Genomic DNA, 22,292 nt, shown 5'->3' on the forward strand with positions numbered 1-22,292 from the left:
TAGCACTTTGCACGTGCGAGTCGTTGGTGTCCAAAATCAAGCATCAACAATAACATAAACGTTCTGGTATTATTGTTGAGAGGTAATCAATTGGAAACTTGGAATGTAATAATCATAATATTTGTATCGTTTTTCACTTCTTCACAGTTTTAGCTTGTCTTTGCTATCGTTATTGTTGTAGGATTTGCTGGTGGTAGTTTCGTGGCGGTCATCATCATCATCATCATGGTGCAGCTGCACTGCAGGCGCAGGCATAGGCTTTGGTGGCACCAATTTTAGTGAGCGGGAGGAGAGGGGGTTGTGGCGGCAACGGCGCTGGTGGCGGAGGAGGAGGAGAGGAGGAGCAAGTGCATGTTAATCACCTAATGTCAATTTATGTTGATGATATATCTGTCTCGACATAATGTCTTCTTGTATTTTTTTTTTTTTTTTTTTTAATAAATCAACATTCCCAAGTATGGTCGAATTTTATTCTCTTTTTTATTTTTCAAATTAAATTTATTCTTGTAATTGTTGAAGTTGTGCTTGTTGTTTTAATTCCTTATTCATATTAATTGAAGAATCATAGTAGGAGTTGAGAGAAATTTTGAAACTTGTACGTTTACTTTTTTTGTTTCAATGGAAATTTCTTAGCAAACACTAATTAAAATATATAAAGACAATTTGTTGGGTACCCTTAGGTTCAATCCTTAATGATCCTACTTGATTGCACATTACAATTTCGTCTCGGACAGTTGGCTTAAATTTTGTCCATAAAATTTTTCTTTATTGTATTTTGGTCCTTATTAACAATGTTTTAATAACCAACCTGGGGTGAAACCTGGCAAGTGGTCGGGTCTCAGGTTGATCAGTTTCACTGGTGGGTCAAACTGTGTCCAAAAATTTAAAATCCAACAAAAATACCCCAAAAAATACATGTAATTCCCTACAGGTTTGAAATCCTGCAAAACACCCTATACCACCATCGACGCGACAAACCAGGGCAAACAAGGCCTTTTTTTCCAGCAATGAAAACACTCTCCATCACCACGAAAACACTCCCCTCAGCCTTCTGACCAAAACCCATCTCACCTTTCCCCCGATTGCCTTGTCAATTGTGGTAACAACCCGTTGTGCCATCGATTTAGTTTTGCAATTTTCGATCGATTCACTCACTAGAAATCGCTCCCTCACCACCATTGCACTCACTGGCCTTCCTCTTAAAACCGCCAGCATCCCAGCCTTCAATTATTCACCGATCACGTTCTAATTTCTAGAGTTTTTGTGAATAGGAAAATAGTAACCTGGCCCGCTGAATCGGTTCGACCGACTAGGCAGGGCCAGGTTTTAAAACACTGCTTATCAAACATCAGTAAGACAATAACATTTTTGTCCATGTTATTAGCAACTTTAAGAGCTAAAATTTTATTAATAGGGACCAAAATATTATTGAAAAGATCTACTAGACTAAAGTGTGCTTAAAGCAAACCTGAAGATAATATTTTTAATTAACCCTTCTTTATATTCTCCTAATACAACTGACGATAAATATTGCATATATTGTTATAGTCTTATTATTTAATCTTTAAATATATTTATAAACGATAAGATGAAAAAGGAATGTTTGAAAGTAGAAGATAGTTAATTAAAACTTAACGAATGAGAAGATAGTGGAATTAATAGCGTCAATTGGTTAACGACCCGTTTGTCTTCTCTTAACCAACCTAACAGCCCTGCAGACCTCTGGCACCCAATGCCGCCAAGAAGAAAATTGTTAGTATAGCGAAATTAGTTACAGGCTACAGCTATGAGGAGCGAAAAATTCCGGGAATGTGTTCTTGTAGTTAGTTGTTCGTAGAAACAATTATCCATAGTGTGTTACATATATATCAAGCTTTTGATTAGAGAAATAAAGTGTACATTGTGTTAACGGCGGAGGTCGAGGCGCCGGAGAGGAGGAGTGGGACGCGAAGACGGCGGAGACGGCGGTTTTGATGGGGGTGGAGGCAGCGGTTTTGATGATGGTGGTGGTGGTGGTGGTGGAGGGGGGTTTTGATGGGGTGGCGGCGTTTCTGGTGGTGGCGGCGCGGCGGTTGTGATGGGTGGGCGGTTTAGTGGTGGCGGTGGTGGAGGAGGAGGAGGCGGTGGCGCCTTTTAAAATTTCAATATTTGAGCAATGCATATGGTGGTTTTCTTGTTTAGGTTGATACATAGAAGATTTGAGGCTATTTGCCTATTTGTATATTTAGATACGATAGATACTTGCTGTAACATTAATTTTCCCGTATTGTATAGATATTCATTTATATTTTTCAAAGAGCTGTACGTTTCTTATGATTAATAAGAATTATTTATGGCATTTAAGAATATTAATATTGTTGCTTCTCCCTTCTGCATACTGCTTGATAATTATTCATATCCTTAAACTTTATCTGGATTGACGAACAATTGAAATGAAAAATATAATTATAGCAAGTAAAAGTACCACTTCGACTTCGGCTAAAATCAGATAGAATCAGATAATCGTCTCCTTCAAGATTAATTGTTCATCTTCAACGTTAAGATGAACCAAGACACAAACCATCCACGTATGAATTACCGACTTGTCGCTAATAATTCCCCGAATGTCTTTATTTGTCAATATAATTTAAGGTTAAATTTATAAAATTTTGTGGTATCTTACCATTTTCTACGTTAACATTATGCTTGGAGAGGCTTTAATCCGTAAAAAGAAACTACGGAGCTATGAATAATGTATTGGTATTGTTGAGCTTTATGAAGATGGAAACTTGGAAAAATCATACTCATAGTTTGTTTTCGTTGTTCGCGATATTCCCTTTCTGGACTGCTGCTGCTGTTGCGATGAGCATAAATGATGGAGGTTATCATGGTGCTGCAGGCGATGGCGGCGGAGGTGGTGGCGGCGGCGGCGTTGGCGGTGGTGGTGGTGGAGACGGCGGCGTCGGCTGTTAAAATTGTAAATATAGAGACCAAATGTATATGTGGTGCTTCTTATTAGCTGGTGGAAGATAAGCCTGCATGATTATGAGCCATCAGTCATGTTTTTGTATACACGTGTTTTCAGGCTGTAAATATCTTGTAGAAATTGTTGGTTCATTTATATAAATACATATATGTTTCTCATTTGAATGTGCTTTAATATTTAAAAAAAAAAAAGTTATATGAATTAGAATTATATTCATATTCCAAATAAAAAATAAAAAAATGCACTTATTACTAGAATCTGTGTGCAGATTTGTACACAAATTCGTTAATTTTTTATTATATATCTTAATCCGATGGACCTAAGAGAAGCTATCATTAGTTATTTCATTTTAATTGTTAATTCAACAAACCATTAGATTTAAACGAATTAATGGTCAGAATTGACATTTTTATAGTTAATAAAATAAAATTGTATATTATTTTCGAATTTGAGTGGTATAGGTTTTTATCTTTCTTAGATAACGGATAATTTACTAAATTAAATCAATCATCTATCATGGATTATATTATGATAAAATTAAGAAGAACGATCAGAAATTTTATAGATGCAATCTTATGTATAAGAGCAAATTACATAGGTTGCTTATTTTAACCAACTTGGCCTGGTGACATCTTAGGTCGATATAAGAACATTGTTAAATATAAAAAATTAAACTTATTATTTTATTCTTCTATTCATTTTTTACCGTACCATTTTGTACATAAATTTTTTAGGTTTAGATTATGTAAATTTTAAGAGGTCAGTAATGACAGTAGAACCTGATTATGATTCATGGATGTCCAAAGCCCTTACAACTATTTAGGCCTTGGGCAGTCCAAAAAGTTGGCTCAAGTTATCTTAATAATAATTGAATTCTGAATTGATTTATTAGAAAGATTTAATGGAATTAATTAAGATTACGTAAAAGAATTTGTCACAATTCAAGGAATTGACCCTGAGAATTGGAATCCACACACGTAATCAAAGCACTGTGACAAGTCAAAGCTTAGGAATATTCAATTCCTTAACGAAATCAACTACCAAGTTTTGTTGAATAAGACTTATCCGAGAACCCTGTTCTGGTCACTTTTGCTTGAATAATCAAATACGTCGAACTATATATAAAACGAAAAAGGCCATGAATATAACATATAACGTTCTGGTATTATTGTTGAGAGGTAATCAATATGGAAACTTGGAAAATATTAATCATAATATTTGTGTCATTTTTCGCTTTCTTCACAGTTTTAGCTTGTCTTTGCCGTCGTTATCGTTGGGTAGGATTTGCTGGTAGTGGTGGTAGTTTCGGTGGTGCTCATCATCATCATCATGGTGCAGCTGCAGCTGCAGGCGCAGGCATAGGCTTTGGTGGCACCGATTTCGGTGGAGCTGGAGGAGGAGGGGGCTGTGGCGGCGGCGGCGCTGTTGGTGGAGGAGGAGGAGGAGGAGCAAGTGCATGTTAATCACCTGATGTCAATTTATGTTGAATCATATATCTGTGTCCACATAATGTTTTCTTGTATTTTTTTTAATATAAATCAACATTCTCAAGTATGGTAGAATTTTATTCTCTTGTTTTATTTTTTAAATTAAATTTATTCTTGTAATCGTTGAAGTTATACTTCTTGCTGTTTTAATTCCTTATTCATATTATTTAAAGATGAATCCAAGTAGGAGTTGAGAGAAATTTTGAAACTTGTACGTTTACTTTTGTTGTTTCAATGGAAATTTCTTAGCAAAACACTAATTCAAATTAATAAAGACAATTAGTTGGGGTACCCCTCAGGTTCAATCCTTAATGATCCTATTTGATTGCACACTACAATTTCGTCTCGGACAGTTGGCTTAAATTTTAGTTCCGTGAAATTTTTGTTTATTATATTTTGGTCCTATCAGTAATGTTTTAATAACCAATCTGGGGTGAAACCCGAAAAAGTGGTCGGGTCTTGGGTTGATCGATTTCATTGGCGGATCAAACTGATGTCCAAAAGTTTGAAATCCAAAAAAATACCCCTAAAAATTACATGTAATTCCCTACAGGTTTGAAATCTTGCAAAAACTCTCCAAACACCACCGTCGACATCGACAAACGAGGGCAAACAAGGCCTTTTTTTCCAGCAATAAAAACACTTTTCATCACCACGAAAACACTCATCTCAACCTTCTGACCAAAACCCATCTCACATTTCCCCCGGTTGCCTCCTCAATCGTCGGTAACAGTCCGCTATTGCCATCGATTTAGTTTTGCAATTTCCAATCGATTCACTAACCGGAAATCACCTCTCTCGCCACCATTGCACTCACCGGCCCTTTCTCTTCAAAACCGCCAACATCCCAACCTTCAATTGTTCGCCGATCGTCATTCTAATTTCTAGGGTTTTCGGTGAATAGGAAAATTGGTAACTTGGCCTGATAAACCGGTTCAACCGACTAGGCTGGACCAGGTTTTAAAACACTGCTTATCAGACGTTAGTAAGACAATAACATTTTTGTCCATGTTATTAGCAAACTTTAGGAGCTAAAATGTTATTAATAGGAACCAAAATATTATTGAAAAGATCTACTATACTGAAGTGTGCTTAAAGCAAACCTGAAGGATAATATTTTTGATTATCCCCTCTTTATATTCTCCTAATAGACAACATGACGATAAATATTGTATATTATTGTTATAGTCTTATTATTTTAGTCTTTAAATATATTTATAAATGATAAGATGAAAAAGGAATGTTTGAAAGTAGAAGATATTTAATTAGAAACTTAACCAATGAGAAGATAGTGGAATGACAATAGCGTCAATTAGTTAACGACCAGTTTGTCTTCTCTTAACCAACCTAACAGCCCTGCAGACCTCTGGCACCCAATGCCGCCAAGAAGAAAAGAATTGTTAGTATAGCGAAATTAGTTACAGGCTACAGCTATGAGGAGCGAAAAATTCTGGAGAATTGTGTTCTTGTAGTTAGTTGTTCGTAGAAACAATTATCCATAGTGTGTATACATATATATCAAGCTTTTGATCAGAGAAATAAAGTGTACATTGTGTTTTGAGAATTCTTGCTTCTTTAATTTAGTTCTTTGTATACTAGAGGTGAAGAACTCACTGTCCAAGTGCTAAATTTTGCAATTTTTAAAGTTCTTAGTTAAGTATAGAAGGAGTTTGAGATATAAAAAGTTATTGGACCATTAAACGTAGAGAGATTAAAGAAAATGGAACCTAATTGGCATGCTATACCCATAGCTTGGTCTAGTATGTTCATTGTATTTTTATTAGTGAGTTGCTTCCGAAGCTATAGTAGTAATCAGGTAGGGCATGGTGATGAAGATGGCCAAGGTGGTGAATGGTGATCATGGCGTCACCACCATGGCCGAGGTTTAGCCATACACATAAATGGTGGCGCTCATGGAGGTCTTAAAATTAAATCTTTCAATGGTGGTGGCCGGCGGTAGCAAGCAATGGCCTTGGCGGTTAAATCTGCAATATTTGGCCGTCTAATGTGATGCTTTCTGCAGCTGGCTGGAAGCAGAAAGAATCATCATTAACCATGAACCATAAGATAGAAAAATTTGTACAAAACATATAAGATAGATTAATTACCTCTAATGGTTGAGTGGTTTGATAGAAACTCGTGAGTGGATTACTGAAGGAATTCTGAGTTCGAATCCCTCCTCGGTTGCTAATAAATATAGTCACTGAAACTCTTATCCGGTCGATAGTTTTAAAGTCTTAAAGGATTAGTAATAACATGTCATTAATACGTGAACATGAACATTGATTTGTTGTTACTTATTATTGGCTTGTCTTGAGGAGTCTTGATAAAAGATTCAATTGATGTTATTATATGTATGTTGGCTGTATCTTTTTATTAAGAGTAATGCTACATTACACCACTCTTTTATACTATTTTCATTACATCATGATGTGGCATATGTCATAACCATACAAATTTTTAATTATTTTGAATTTTTAATATTATAATAGAATTTGTGTGATTGTGGCATATACCACATCATAATGTAATGAAAATTGTGTAAAAGAGTGGTGTAAATGTAATATTATTCTTTTATTAATTCTTCTTACCATAAGTGTTTTTTTTTTTGTTTTTTTATTTTTTATTTTTTTTAATTCTAATCATACAATTTTCCTTTTCATACTTAAATTACATAACCTACTCTGATCTTGGTTAAAAAAAATAAAATAATATACTGAAATACCAAACATTAAGCAACTTACTGTAACCATATCTATTAGCGAAATCTTTAACATTTCAATTTTGGATAAGATTGTCCTTTAACCATTTGTTTTTTCTTCCAAACCTAAAATTCCTCCCCTTAAATCAAAATTTCTAAATCAATATCATTATCAAATCACTTTTTATTAATATCCAGAAGTAATTCTTTAACCTAATGGTTCTGTAGTTTAGCTCATGAACGGATAGTTTTCCTAGAGAAAGTTTTCTCTTATCTCCATAATAAGGGGTATTTTGGTAATTATATTATTTAATGATTTTATTGACATATGGGTGATTGATTTTGGAGTCCAAGAAGCAATTTGAATTCTAAGTAACTGTGTGGGGACTAGTTAGCTTCGCTCGCCATAACGCGGTAACCTTCGTTTTGGACCATTAAAAACAATCATCCTCCCATTGGATTTTGAAAGTTATTCAACATGCAGAACTTTTCAAATCTCTTGGATGACTATAAAAGGAGTAATACGCTGAAGAACTTATTGGATTATCCATCAATAAAAGAAAATGGAAAGTTGGCAAGCTGCAATTATAGCCCTTTCTGCTATGTTCTTTATTGTTTTAGTTTTGTTTTGTCTCCAAAGATTTACTTGTCAGGGAGGTGGTGGCGACGGAGATGGCGGTGGTGGAGGCGCCGGGGATGTAGCCATAGACATAAACGATGGTGGAGATGGTGGAGATGGAGGAGGTGGGGGCGGCGGAGACGGCGGTTTTGATGGGGGTGGAGGCAGCGGTTGTGATGGTGGTGGTGGAGGTTTTGATGGGGGTGGCGGTGGTTTTGGTGGTGGTGGAGGAGGTTTTGATGGGGGTGGCGGCGGTTTTGGTAGTGGCGGCGGTTATGATGGTGGTGGCGGTGGCGTCTTTTAAAATTTCAATATTTGAGCAATACATATGGTGGTTTTCTTGTTTAGATTGATACATAAAACATTATTAGGCCATTTGCCTATTTGTATATTTAGGTTATTTCAAATACCATACTGTATACATTAATTTTCTCGTATGATGTATGGATATTCGTTCATTCATTCATTCATTTAGTATTTTTTAAAAGAGCTGTACGTATCTTATCATTAATAAGAATTATTTGCGGCATTTAAGAATATTAAATATTGTTGGTTCTCCCTTCTGGCATACTGTTTGATAATTAATGATTTAAGTGATATCCTTAAACTTTATCTGGATTGACGAACAATTGAAATGAAAACAAATAATTAAATAGCAAAGTAAAAGTTCCACTTTGACTTGGGCTAAAGTCAGATAGAATCAGATAATCGGCTCCTTCAAGATTAGTTCATCTTCAACGTTAAAAGATGAACCAAGTCAACAAACCATCCACGTCGCTAATATTACAGACGACCAAGACTGTCTCTCATGCTTTCCTTAAGAACCAGAAAATATATAAATTTTAAGCATTATATGAAATTATTTCTAAACAGACGTACGTATCCTTTTTATTCTGATCATACACAAATTCTTTTCATAGTTAAATTAGATATATTTCACTAATTTTATCTTCTCTTGCCAATTTCCTTAAATATTTTAATTTTAACTCCAAATTCTTTTTTTTTTTTTTTCATAATAATTAAGATAAATTGAATTCAATAATTCCCCGAGTGTCTTTATTTGTCAATATAACTTACAGCCGAAAAGAAATTGTTAAGGATAAAATTATAAAAAAATTTGGTATCTTACCATTTTAACTACGTTAACATTTATGTTTGGAGAGGCGTTAATTCGTAAAAGAAAAGCTATGAATGATGTATCGGTATTGTTGAGCTGTAATGAAGATGGAAACTTGGAAAATCATACTCATAGTTTGGTTTTCCTTGTTCGCGATATTCACCTTTCTGGCTTGCCTCTGCAAGCGTTTTCGCTCGGCACGGTTTGCTGATAAAAAAGAAGTGGGTTTGGAGCCGGTGGTGTTCATCGTATGCGCAAGTGCCGGCATAATCTTAGGTGGCAACACTTCTTTTGGAAATGGTAGAGGAGGTGGTTGCGGTAGCGGCAATGGGGATGGAGGAGGAGGAGGACCTAATGCATGTTGATCACTTGATGATTGCTAAAATTCTATTCTTATTGTTTTGTTAAAAAGAAATATTGTTCTTGTAGTTAATTTTTTTTTTAACCATGCACTCCATGACTTCATGCTTTATCTTCTCCATGTCCAACGTCTGTTCTTGTAATTAATTATTTGCTGATGTTGATGTTGGTTTTTTAATTTATTTGTAAGATTCGAGATATGTTCCCATTTTCAGGTCATCTCCCAAAGAAGTCTACAGCATTTTTTTAAACAATGAATTTGCATGACTCTGACTGGTTTAAAATATGTAGCTTGAACTGGCACTGATTTGTCAATAGCGTCATTAACATTATGATATGGAAAGGGGTCTTGCAGGGGAATTTCTCATACATTGCCATTAAGTCTTCCTCTACAAATTTTCATTATAGAATTTATTTGAATACTAAAGTCAATTAGCAAGCAGTGGCTATAAGAATGCCAGAGAATTTCTGACTTCAGTATGCTTTGGAGGAAATGAAATTAAGATTACGTAAAAGAATTTGTCACAATTCAAGGAATTGACCCTGAGAATTGGAATCCACACACGTAATCAAAGCACTGTGAGAAGTCAAAGCTTAGGAATATTCAATTCCTCAACGAAATCAACAACCAAGTTTTGTTGAATTAGATTTATCTGAAAACCCTGTTCTGGTCACTTTTGCTTGAATAATCAAATATGTGGAACTATATATAAAACGAAAAAGGTCATGGATATAACTGTTATGCCTAAAAAGTCACATTGATGTCAGCTCACAAAGTGCCTAAAAGACAAAGTATACTTTCTGTCAAGCCCATACCACTTCAAAGATATCTTATACCAACTCTATCTCATTTTAAGAGAAGAACGGATGAGAGCTTTCCATATGTCAAGGCAACTTGCAGAACACTCATTACATTGACATCAAAGGTGTATAAATTGACACTTCTCTTCACGAAAAGGGGACTGGGCACATGAAAGCTAGACATAGATTTGAACTTCATTATTTCTCTCTGTAAACAAAGTATTGCTCCATCTTTGTATGCCTTACGGGCAATATCATAGAAATAGCCAAAGAATATAAAATAACAGTGGATGTAGGATTTGCTTTAAGCATCCAAATCATTATAAAAACCTCTCTTGTCAGCCTATTATTTATGTTTTTGCAACATATATAATCTCATCACCATATTCAAATCTCATGGATCCATCACGTGCAATTTTTAAGACTTTCTTAGCACTTTGCACGTGCGAGTCGTTGGTGTCCAAAATCAAGCATCAACAATTTGGTGGCCCATGCAGGTCTCAAACCTGCGTTAAAGTTCCCTGATGGCGTTGTCAGATTCATGATTGTATGCATCAGAGTTCTCCGATCGCGTGGCTAGATCGTAGATCGCACGCATCAGAGTTCTCAGATCGCATGGTCAGATTGCATATCGCACGCATCAGAGTTCTTAGATCGTGTGGTCAAATCGTAGATCGCACGCATCAGAGTTCTCAGATCTCATAGTTACATCACAGATCGCATGCATCAGAGTTCTTAGATCGCATAGTCAGATCGCAGATCGCACGATCAGATTGCGTGGCCAAATCGCAGATCACATGCTCAGATCATCGGGATCGCGCATTCAAGATCGTTCAGATCACCCAAATCGCAGATTGCATGCTCAGCTCATCGAGATCGCGTGTTCAACATCGTTGAGATCACCCGTTCAAATCGCCCAGATCGCTGATCGCACGCTTAGATCATCCTAATCTTCAGCTTCAAATCGCACACTTAGATCGTTGATCACACGCTTAGATCGTTGATCACACGCTTAGATCGCTGATCTTCAGCTTTAGATCGCGTGGCCAGATCACAGATCGCACGCTCAGATCATCGGGATCGCTTATTCAAGATCATTGAGATCACACATTCAGATTGCCCAGATCACAGATCGCATGCTCAGATCATCTGGATCGTGCCTTCAAGATCATTGAGATCACGTTTTCAGATAATTTTGATTGTGCTTCCGAGCGGCCAGATAGCTCTTTCGAGCACTGAGATCGCTGATCTCTTGTTCTCATATTAAGCTCCACGCTTTTTGATTGAACTCCTTCTACTCTCAGATCAAGCTCTACGCTTTCTGATCAAACTCATCATGTTCTCATATCAAGCTTTGCGCTTTCTGATCGAACTTCTTCTATTCTCAGATCAAGCTCCGTGCTTTCTGATCAAACTCCTTCTGTTCTCATATTGAGCTCTGCTCTATCTGGTCGAGCTCTTTATAACCTCAGATTGAGCTCTTTATGCTCTTTAATCGAGCTCCTTATGATCTTAAATCAAGCTTTTTATGCTCTCTGATCAAGCTCCTTATGATCTCATATCGAGCTTGTTATGCTCTTTGATCAAGCTCTTTATGCTGAGATTGAGCTCTTTATGCTCTCTGATCGAGCTCCTTATGATCTCATATGGAGCTCTTTATGCTCTCTAGTTAAAATCGTTATAACCTCATATTGAGCTCTTTATGCTCTCTAATCGAGTTCCTTATGATCTCTGTAACAACTGCTGGAAACTAGTACAATGCATGCATAATAACAATAGAAAATTGGGCCCAAAACTTTCTTTTCATTATAATTCATATTTCTTTTATACACAAAGAGTACTATTTACAAAAATTCGTTTTAAAAGACAAAACAGGGGAAACAGTGTAGCTATTTCTCTTCGCTTGCCGACGCCCCTCCGACTGCATCATCACCTAGATCCTACATACACAAAGGAAAAAAAAAGGGAAAAAAAAAAAATAATGCTCAGTAAGTAAAACCCTCTATCTGTCTGTCCCCGTATGTATAACTCTTATTTCTTTCCTTATACCATTTCTGATTCTATCTCTGTTTCTACTAAACATCATGGCCTCATCTTACCGGAGGTACGGCCGGATGGCGTTCACACAGTACCATCTCACTCTTCATGACTATCGGGTGGAATTCACACTGTACCAACCCGTTCTTAGTGACTACCGAGTGGGGATCACAAAGCTCCAACTCGATTTTTCCTAACTGTCGGGTGGAGATCACCTAGCACCTACCCGTTCCTCATGAATTTTGGGTAACGATCACCAAGCATTAACCCGTCTCTAGTCACTGTCGGGTGATGATCACAAAGCATCAACCCACTTCTAATAAATGTCGGATGATGATCACAAAGCATCAACCCCTTATCTAATAACTAACCGGGTGGTGGTCACAAAGCATCCACCCGTTTCTAATACTTATCGGGTGACGATCACAAAGCATCAACCCATCTCTAATGGCTATTCGGGTGGTGATCACAAAGCATCAACCCGATTCTAATAACTGTCGGGTGATGATCACAAAGCATCAACCCATTTCTACTACTCTTCTCATTCACTCTATTCTAGCACTTCTCATTCTCTCTACCCTTAGAGTAGTTGCATCCACAAAGTTCTCTACTCATAGAGCAAGTGCATACACAAAGTTTCCTACTCTTTCTTAGGTCACTTCTCAATGCACAATTAATGCCTATGGATGGTTCATCTCCACTAATGCACTTATGAAATGCCAACATGCAATGTTGCAAGAATTAAGGTTCACTACTCATACTCAAACCTCTATTAGGCATTTCATCAAACAACTCAAGTGCATCATAAAACTCTACTATAGCAATGATTCTAAATCTTTCTCTAACCATCCAAAATGGGGAGAAACCCCTTCACATAACCATAAAACCTGTCAAAGAAAGCACTTCCAAAAAGGGATCCACAACACCCCTTCAATTCCATCTCAAACTACCTTTCCAACCCAACAACTCATTTCTCATATTTGCAAAGAATAAACAATCACAAGGCATAGAAATCTCTATTTAAGCCTTCATACATGGCATATCACATGTATATCACATACATACATCATTTCTATCAAAACCCTAATCAAGAAAATTCATAAATCTCAACTTGGGTTGGGTTTTACTTACCTTGTTATGGAGAGACTTCACCAACTCTTCCTTTCACTTGTTTTGCTTGACTTTTTCTCTACTCTTAACCAAAATAACAAAAACCTTCAAACTTCAATATGAACTAAAACTCACAAATCACACAACTTAAGTAGGAATCCTTACCTTAGGAAGCTTTAGGTTGATTTTCCACCCCAAATCACTTCAAAAACCCTTTGGAACTCCTTGATCAAAAGAAAGAGAAATTGAGAGGAAGAAGAATGAAGAGTTGCGTTTTTGGAGAAGAAGAATGAGGGGTTTGCTAACTCTTAATTCCTTTTAATGAAATTTATACCAAAGCATTCCCATTTTGCCCTTACTCTTCTTTGGGAATTCCATCTATATCCTTTGATTCATTACAAACTCACCCCCATATCAACATATTCTCCATGAAAAATCCTTACAATTAACTCCCCACTTTTCCTGCTAATTAAGGGTAGAATGGTCAAATTGCCCTTAGGGAAGAAAAATATCTAAAACTTAACAAACAATTTAATCGGCCTGTCGCCGCGGCGAAACTGTCCAGTAGCTTCCCCGTGGCTTCTACACCTCTTCGCCGCGGCGAAGCTTGGCACACTGAATTTCTTCTATTTTCAACCAATTTCAGGGCAAACATTCAACACAACACTCAACCAAACAATATTACCAAAACCAACTCAAATAAGAGCGAAAGAAGAAACAGCAACTACGTACCTCAAGTGGGGCGTTACAATCTCAGATCGAGCTCGTTATGCTCTCAGATCGAGCTCTTTATGATCTCAGATCGAGCTCCTTATGATCTTAGATCGAGCTCGTTATGCTCTCTGATCGAGCTCATTATGCTCTCAGATCAAGCTTGTTATGCTCTTTGATCGAGCTCTTTATGTTCAAATCGAGCTCTTTATGCTCTCTGATCGAGCTCCTTATGATCTCAGATCGAGCTCGTTACGCTCTTTGATTGAGCTCCTTATGATCGTAGATTGAGCTCGTTATGCTTTCTAATCGAGCTCCTTATGATCTCAAATCGAGCTTTTTATGCTCTCTGATCGAGCTCCTTATGATCTTAGATGGAGCTCTTTATGCTCTCTGATCGAGCTCCTTATAACCTCAGATCGAGCTCGTTATGCTCTCTGATCGAGCTCATTATACTCTCTGATCGAGCTCGTTATGCTCTCTGATCAAGCTCTTTATACTCTCTGATCGAGCTCCTTATGGTCTCTGATTAAGCTCATAAACTCACTCGTTTACTTGAGATTGTGTGCATTAGATCGTTCAGATCGCATGCCTCAAACTCTCTATTCGAGCTCCTATCAAATCGCAATCAACTTCTAGCTCTCAGATCGCGATTTGAAAGCGATCAGCTCCTAGCTTTCAAATCGCGATCATCTTTTAGCTTTGATATTGCGAACAGCCTTAGGTTATGTTCTCAACTCTTAGATCGTAATCAATTCTCAGTTCTCAGATTGCAACCAGCTGCCAGCGTTAGAAAAAACGCATAGAAAACTCAAAACAGCCCTGAAACATGCTAAAACGGTGGATTTTGGCCCCGAAAATGGCCCCAATCAGGTTCCCCATTGCCATAACGTAGAGCTCGGAACAAGCTTTCTATGGATATCTTAAGGGCCCCAAAACTCCTCCCGGATCAAAAGTTATGGCTGTTTTAAGTTGGCTTATCCGTTTAAGGCCTCTAAGCTGTGCGTTTGGGCTTCTGACGTTAGCATTTTCTAGGAATTCATCTACTGGATATTTCATGTCAATTATCAGATTGTGCTTAGCTTCGGATCCCTCCAAGCTCTTAGATAGCAGTCCTAGCTCTCAACACTCGGTCGCGCCAGGCACAGTTCGAGCTCTTCAATTCGAGACTGCAGCCTATAGTGCAACAACTATTCAGATCAAAGACCTGAGTTTTTGAAGCGCGATTACGCACTCCAAAAACTGGGGGGTTTCTGTTATGCCTAAAAAGTCACTCTGATGTTAGCTCACAAAGTGCCTAAAAGACAAAGTATACTTCCTGTCAAGCCCATACCGCCTCAAAGATATCTTGTACCAACTCTATCTCATTTTAAGAGAAGAACGAATGAGAGCTTTTCATATGTCAAGGCAACTTGCAAAACACTCATTACATTGACCTCAAAGGTGTATAAATTGACACTTCTCTTCACGAAAAGGGGGTTGGGCATATGAGAGCTAGGCATAGATTTGAGCTTCATTATTTCTTTCTGTAAATAAAATATTTCTCCATCTTTGTATGCCTTACGGGCAATATCGTAGAAATAGCCAGAGAATATAAAATAACATTGGATATAGGATTTGCTTTAAGCATCCGAACCACTATAAAAACCTCTCTTGTCAACCTATTATTTATGTTTCTGCAACATATATAATCTCAGCACCATATTCAAATCTCATTGATCCATCACGTGTAATTTCTAAGACTCTCTTAGCACTTTGCACGTGCGAGTCGTTGGTGTCCAAAATCAAGCATCAACAATAACATATAACGTTCTGGTATTATTGTTGAGAGGTAATCAATATGGAAACTTGGAATGTAATAATCATAATATTTGTATCGTTTTTCACTTTCTTCACAGTTTTAGCTTGTCTTTGCTGTCGTTATTGTTGGGTAGGATTTGCTGGTGGTAGTTTCGGTGGCGGTCATCATCATCATCATCATCATGGTGCAGCTGCAGGCGTAGGCATAGGCTTTGGTGGCACCAATTTTAGTGGAGCTGGAGGAGGAGGGGGTTGTGGCGGCAGCGGCGCTGGTGGCGGAGGAGGAGGAGGAGGAGGAGGAGGAGCAAGTGCATGTTAATCACCTAATGTCAATTTATGTTGAATTATATATCTGTCTCTACATAATGTCTTCTTGTATTTTTTTTTTTTTTTTTTAAATCAACATTCCCAAGTATGGTAGAATTTTATTCTCTTTTTTTATTTTTCAAATTAAATTTATTCTTGTAATTGTTGAAGTTGTACTTCTTGTTGTTTTAATTCCTTATTCATATTATTTGAAAATGAATCATAGTAGGAGTTGAGAGAAATTTTGAAACTTGTACGTTTACTTTTGTTGTTTCAATGGAAATTTCTTAGCAAAACACTAATTAAAATATATAAAGACAATTTGTTGGGGTACCCCTTAGGTTCAATCCTTAATGATCCTACTTGATTGCACACTACAATTTCGTCTCGGACAGTTGGCTTAAATTTTAGTCCCATAAAATTTTTCTTTATTGTATTTTGGTCCTTATTAACAATGTTTTAATAACCAACCTGGGGTGAAACCTAGCAAAGTGGTCGGGTCTCACGTTGATCAGTTTCACTGGTGGGTCAAACTGGTGTCCAAAAATTTAAAATCCAACAAAAATACCCCAAAAAATACATGTAATTCCCTACAGGTTTGAAATCTTGCAAAAACACCCCAAATACCACCATCGACGTCGACAAACCAGGGCAAACAAGGCCTTTTTTTCCAGCAATGAAAACACTCTCCATCACCACGAAAACACTCCCCCCAGCCTTCTGACCAAAACCCATCTCACCTTTCCCCCGATTGCCTTGTCAATCATTGGTAACAACCCGTTGTTGCCATCGATTTTGTTTTGCAATTTTCGATCGATTCACTCACTGGAAATCGTCTCCCTCGCCACCATTGCACTCACCGGCCCTTCCTCTTCAAAACCACCAGCATCCCAGCCTTCAATTATTCACCGATCATCGTTCTAATTTCTAGAGTTTTTGGTGAATAGGAAAATTAGTAACCTGGCCCGGTGAATCGGTTCGACCGACTAGGCAGGGCCAGGTTTTAAAACACTGCTTATCAAACGTCAGTAAGACAATAACATTTTTGTCCATGTTATTAGCAAACTTTAAGAGCTAAAATGTTATTAATAGGGACCAAAATATTATTGAAAAGATCTACTAGACTAAAGTGTGCTTAAAGCAAACCTGAAGGATAATATTTTTAATTAACCCTTCTTTATATTCTCCTAATAGACAACATGACGATAAATATTGCATATTATTGTTATAGTCTTATTATTTTAATCTTTAAATATATTTATAAACGATAAGATGAAAAAGGAATGTTTGAAAGTAGAAGATAGTTAATTAGAAACTTAACGAATGAGAAGATAGTGGAATGCTAATAGCGTCAATTGGTTAACGACCCGTTTGTCTTCTCTTAACCAACCTAACAGCCCTGCAGACCTCTGGCACCCAATGCCGCCAAGAAGAAAAGAATTGTTAGTATAGCGAAATTAGTTACAGGCTACAGCTATGAGGAGCGAAAAATTCCGGAGAATTGTGTTCTTGTAGTTAGTTGTTCGTAGAAACAATTATCCATAGTGTGTATACATATATATCAAGCTTTTGATTAGAGAAATAAAGTGTACATTGTGTTCTGAGAATTCTTGCTTCTTCAATTTAGTTCTTTGTATACCAGAGGTGAAGAAGTGTTAAATTTTGCAATTTTTAAAGTTCTTAGTTAACTATAGAAGGAGTTTGAGATATAAAAAAGTTATTGGACCATTAAACGTAGTGAGATTATAGAAAATCGAACCTAATTGGCATGCTATAACCATAGCTTGGTCTAGTATGTTCATTGTATTTTTATTAGTGAGTTGCTTCCGAAGCTATAGTAGTAATCAGGTATGGCATGGTGATGAAGATGGCCAAGGTGGTGATCATGGCATCACCACCATGGCCGAGGTGTAGCCATACACATAGATGGTGGCGCTCATGGAGGTCTTAAAATTAAATCTTTCAATGGTGGTGTTTGACCGTATAATGCGATGCTTTTTTTAGCTGGTTGGAAGCAGAAAGAATCATCATTAACCATGAACCATAAGACAGAAAAAATTGTACAAAACATATAGGATAGATTAACTACCTCTGGGTGGTTAATAGAGACTCTTGGATGAATTACTTAAAAGATCATAAGTTCAAATCCCTCTTCGGTTGCTAATAGAAGTAGTCACTGGAGCTCTTATCAGTTGATAGTTCCAGGAGATTAGTAACCACATGCCATTAATACGTGAATGTCGATCTGTTGTTACTTGCATGTTATTGGCTTGTCTTGAGGAGTCTTGACTAAAGATTCAATTGATGTTATTATATGTGTGTTATCTGTATCTGTTTATTAATTCTTCTTACCATAGTCTTTTTTTTTTTTTTAATTCTAATCATACAATTTTCCTTTTCGTACCTAAAAGAAAATTACACAACCTACTCTAATCTTGGTTTAAAAAAATAAAATAATATACTAAAATACCAAACATTAAGCAACTTATAGTAACCATATCTATTAGCGAAATCTTTAACATTTCAATTTTGGATAAGATTGTCCTTTAACCATTTATTTTTTATTCCAAACCTAAAATTCCTCCCCTTAAATCAAAATTTCTAAATCAATATCATTATCAAATCACTTTTTATTAATATCCAGAAGTAATTCTTTAACCTAATGGTTCTGTAGTTTAGCTCATGAACGGATTGAGTTTTCCTAATGAAAGTTTTCTCTTATCTCCATAATAAAGGGTATTTTGGTGATTATACTATTTAATGATTTTATTGACACATGGGGAATGATTTCTGCCAATTAAAATAAAAAAGGCAGGCCCATAGAGTCGAAGAAGCAATTTGAATTCTAAGTAACAGTGGCGCCGGACTAGTCAGCTTCGCTCGCCATAACGCGGTAACCTTCGTTTTGAACGATTAAAAATAATCATCCTCCTGTTTATTTCCGTATTTTGAAACTTATTCAACATGCAGAACTTTTCAAAGTTCTTGGATGACTATAAAAGGAGTAATAGGTTGAAGAACTTATTGGATTATCCATCAATAAAAGAAAATGGAAAGTTGGCAAGCTGCAATTATAGCCTTTTCTGCTATGTTCTTTATTGTTTTAGTTTTGTTTAGTCTCCAAAGATTTACTCATCAGGGAGGTTATGGTGGTAAATATAACGGAGATGGCGGAGGTGGAGGCGCCGAAGATGTAGCCATAGACATAAACGATGGTGGAGATGGTGGAGATGGAGGAGGTGGGGGCGGTGGAGAAGGCGGTTTTGATGGGGGTGGAGACAGCGGTTGTGATGGTGGTGGTGGAGGTTTTGATGGGGGTGGCGGCGGTTTTGGTGGTGGCGGTGGCGGCGGCTGTGATGGTGGTGGCGGTGGTGGAGGAGGAGGAGGAGGCGGTGGCGTCAATATTTGAGCAATACATATGGTGGTTTTCTTGTTTAGGTTGATACATAGAAGATTATGAGGCTATTTGCCTATTTGTATATTTAGGTTATTTCAAATACGATAGATACTTGCTGTATACATTAATTTTCTCGTATGATGTATAGATATTCGTTCATTCATTTAATATTTTTTAAAAGAGCTGTACGGATCTTATCATTAATAAGAATTATTTGTGGCATTTAAGAATATTAAATATTGTTGGTTCTCCTCTCCCTTCTGGCATACTGCTTGATAATTAATGATTTAATTGATATCCTTGAACTTTATCTGGATTGACGAACATTTGAAATGAAAACAAATAATTAAATAGCAAAGTAAAAGTTCCACTTTGACTTGGGCTAAAGTCAGATAGAATCAGATAATCGGCTCCTTCAAGATTAGTTCATCTTCAACGTTAAAAGATGAACCAAGTCAACAAACCATCCACGTCGCTAATATTACAGACGACCAAGACTGTCTCTCATGCTTTCCTTAAGAACCAGAAAATATATAAATTTTAAGCATTATATGAAATTATTTCTAAACAGACGTACGTATCCTTCTTATTCTGATCATACACAAATTCTTTTCATAGTTAAATTAGATATATTTCACTAATTTTATCTTCTCTTGCCAAGTTCCAGAAACATTTTAATTTTAACGCCACATTCTTTTTTTTTTATATGTTCTATATTATATAATCAATTGTTCCAGATATGTTCCATTTTCAGGTCATCTCCCAAAGAAATCTGCAGCATTTTTTTAAACAATGCATTTGCATGTCTCTGACTGGTTTAAAGTGTGTAGCTTGAATTGGCACTAGTTTGTCAATAGCGTTGTTATGCCTGGAAAAGTAGGGCTGACGTAAGGCCCAATCAACGTAATTGGTCAAGGTCTGGGCAGATCCTACAGTCATTCAGGCGCGGCCACGTCGCATGCTGGCGTGAGCAACATGCTCCTGTCAGTGCAGCGGGTGCGCGCCAGACTGATGAAAAGCTGGAGGTCGTCCACGTGTCCAATCCCTGTACAAAGCGAGGAAATCACGCAAGTAGGTGAATAATGGGACGTAAAGGAAGATTTGCACGGAACCTGACCCCTTTTTACGGATTCAGTAATGATTACCTCAATGTGTCTCACTATAAATAGAAAGTTTCTCTCCCGTTTGTGGGATTAGCTCATTTTACTCTTGATTAGCTATATTTTCTCTGTAATCTCTCTCTCTCTCTCTCTCTCTCTCTCTCTCTCTCTCTCTCATTTGTATTCTTATCAACTCGCTAAGCCGCGACCTGATCCTTTAATTATAAATATAATATCAGTGAACGTAAGATTTGCTTGGTCAAGCATCTGAACTACTTTAAATATCGTCTTGCCATTATTTACATTCTCAATCCCACATTCACGTGTGTCCTCTGGGCCAGCTCAGCATTTCACACGTATAGTTAGTTGGTGTCAAAATCACGCATCAACAAGCGTCATTAACATTATGATATGGAAAGGGGTCTTGCAGGGGAATCTCTCATACATTGCCATTAAGTCTTCCTCTACAAATTTTCATTATAGAATTTATTTGAATACTAAAGTCAATTAGCAAGCAGTGGCTATAAGAATGCCAGAGAATTTCTGACTTCAGTATGCTTTGGAGGAAATGAAATTATATGCTATATTGCTCATTAGTTTTGTGTCGACTTTCGCTGCAATCTTGTTTCTAATTTGCATTTGCAAGGTATGTGAAAAGAAGAACCAAGAGAAAGGGTCGACGGCCACACAAGGCAATGACACTAGAAACGGTGGCATGGTTGTAACGACTTCTGGGGGTGGTCCAACTTCAGATGTTGAAACTGGCGGTAAAAGTGGTGGTTGTGGTGGATGTTGTTTTTTGGTTGGAGGCGCAGATGGTTGTGGCGGTGGTTGTGGTGGTGGTGGTGGTGGTTGCGGTGGTGGTTGTGGTGGTGGGGGCAGCTGATCAAACTGTGTGCTCTATTATTTTCCTAAAACGTGTTTTCACTTTCCAGATTGGTTTCCCAATGTAAGTAGAGAAAGCATTGAATGTTAAATATTAGAAACTTTCTTGTTAAATGTTATATATAAGCATATATTCAGGATGCAAATCCGTATGAAGGATTTTATTATCTGAAATCAGGTCATTTTTCACTTTTCAGTCTAATTTTCGAGGAAATTAAAAGCTTAAATTAAATTTAACCAGAGTCAAAGAACAAAAAATTAAGGCTAATTTTTTTTTTCCTTTAGAGGAGTCGGAAAGAAATACCCCCTTTTTTCGCCTGATTAATTGGTTTGGTTTGTTCTGAGTTTGTGTGCTCTGGTGGTTACGCTTGTGCTCGTTTTTCTATTCTGTTTGGTTTGAGCATAAGTTGCATAAATTTAGTGATTTCATGTTTGTTTTTATAGCCTTCTAGTTAATTTCTCAATTGTTTTCCGTGTTTTGATGTTAGTTTTTGTTAAGTTTGAAATATGAATGGTCAGCTATTTATTTGAAGAATTTTTGTAATTTTCAGGCATTAATTGAATAGATTGGAGTATTGGAATGAAATTAGAATTCAAAGCTTGAAGAAATTGAGATTAGTTGACAAGTTTGAAGGCCATGGCCTTGCCTTGGTGGTTCACCATGGTCGTGGCCGTGGAATGAAGATAAAATAATGAGGACAGGAAACATCATGGCCTAGGCTGTGGTGACGTACATTTGGACACGGCTATGGCTGTGTCGAACACTTTTAGGGTTTTTTTTTTTTTTTAGTTTTTCTTTCATTTTTCACTTAGGACTCTTTTGGGTATTTAAGGGTGATTAAGATTACTTCTTAGGGAGGCCGAATTTACTTATTCTTGGAGAGAGATTATTGTGT

General features: G+C 37.0%; 3 protein-coding genes across 3 annotated transcripts; all 3 read left to right on the plus strand.

The window, feature by feature from the left end:
- The first annotated feature begins 2,760 nt into the window (after nt 1–2,760).
- Nucleotides 2,761–4,428, plus strand: LOC116114958 (glycine-rich cell wall structural protein 1.0-like). Its single transcript, XM_031401093.1, has 2 exons — nt 2,761–2,947; nt 4,211–4,428. Exons 1-2 carry the CDS (start codon nt 2,761–2,763, stop codon nt 4,426–4,428), a joined length of 405 nt encoding a protein of 134 aa, XP_031256953.1.
- Nucleotides 4,429–7,716: 3,288 nt separating this feature from the next.
- Nucleotides 7,717–8,076, plus strand: LOC116114959 (glycine-rich protein 23-like). The gene has a single exon (XM_031401095.1). It carries the CDS (start codon nt 7,717–7,719, stop codon nt 8,074–8,076), a length of 360 nt encoding a protein of 119 aa, XP_031256955.1.
- Nucleotides 8,077–15,748: 7,672 nt separating this feature from the next.
- On the plus strand, nt 15,749–19,423 carry LOC116114960 (ctenidin-1-like). Its single transcript, XM_031401096.1, has 2 exons — nt 15,749–16,016; nt 19,122–19,423. The coding sequence occupies exons 1-2, from the start codon at nt 15,749–15,751 to the stop codon at nt 19,421–19,423; spliced, it is 570 nt and encodes a 189-aa protein (XP_031256956.1).
- The last annotated feature ends 2,869 nt before the right edge of the window (nt 19,424–22,292 follow it).

Source organism: Pistacia vera, unplaced genomic scaffold, assembly GCF_008641045.1.
Source record: "Pistacia vera cultivar Batoury unplaced genomic scaffold, PisVer_v2 Contig729, whole genome shotgun sequence".
NCBI classification, from domain to species: Eukaryota; Viridiplantae; Streptophyta; class Magnoliopsida; order Sapindales; family Anacardiaceae; genus Pistacia; species Pistacia vera.

Excerpts from the sequence above, each read along its gene's own strand:
- LOC116114958 (XM_031401093.1), top strand. The coding sequence starts at position 2,761 with ATGGAAACTTGGAAAAATCATACTCATAGTTTGTTTTCGTTGTTCGCG. Across the intron at positions 2,948-4,210 it reads TGGAGACGGCGGCGTCGGCT|TTTTAGCTTGTCTTTGCCGT; the intron begins GTTAAAATTGTA and ends CTTTCTTCACAG.
- LOC116114959 (XM_031401095.1), top strand. The coding sequence starts at position 7,717 with ATGGAAAGTTGGCAAGCTGCAATTATAGCCCTTTCTGCTATGTTCTTT.
- LOC116114960 (XM_031401096.1), top strand. The coding sequence starts at position 15,749 with ATGGAAACTTGGAATGTAATAATCATAATATTTGTATCGTTTTTCACT. Across the intron at positions 16,017-19,121 it reads AGGAGGAGGAGGAGGAGCAA|TTTTGTTTAGTCTCCAAAGA; the intron begins GTGCATGTTAAT and ends TTATTGTTTTAG.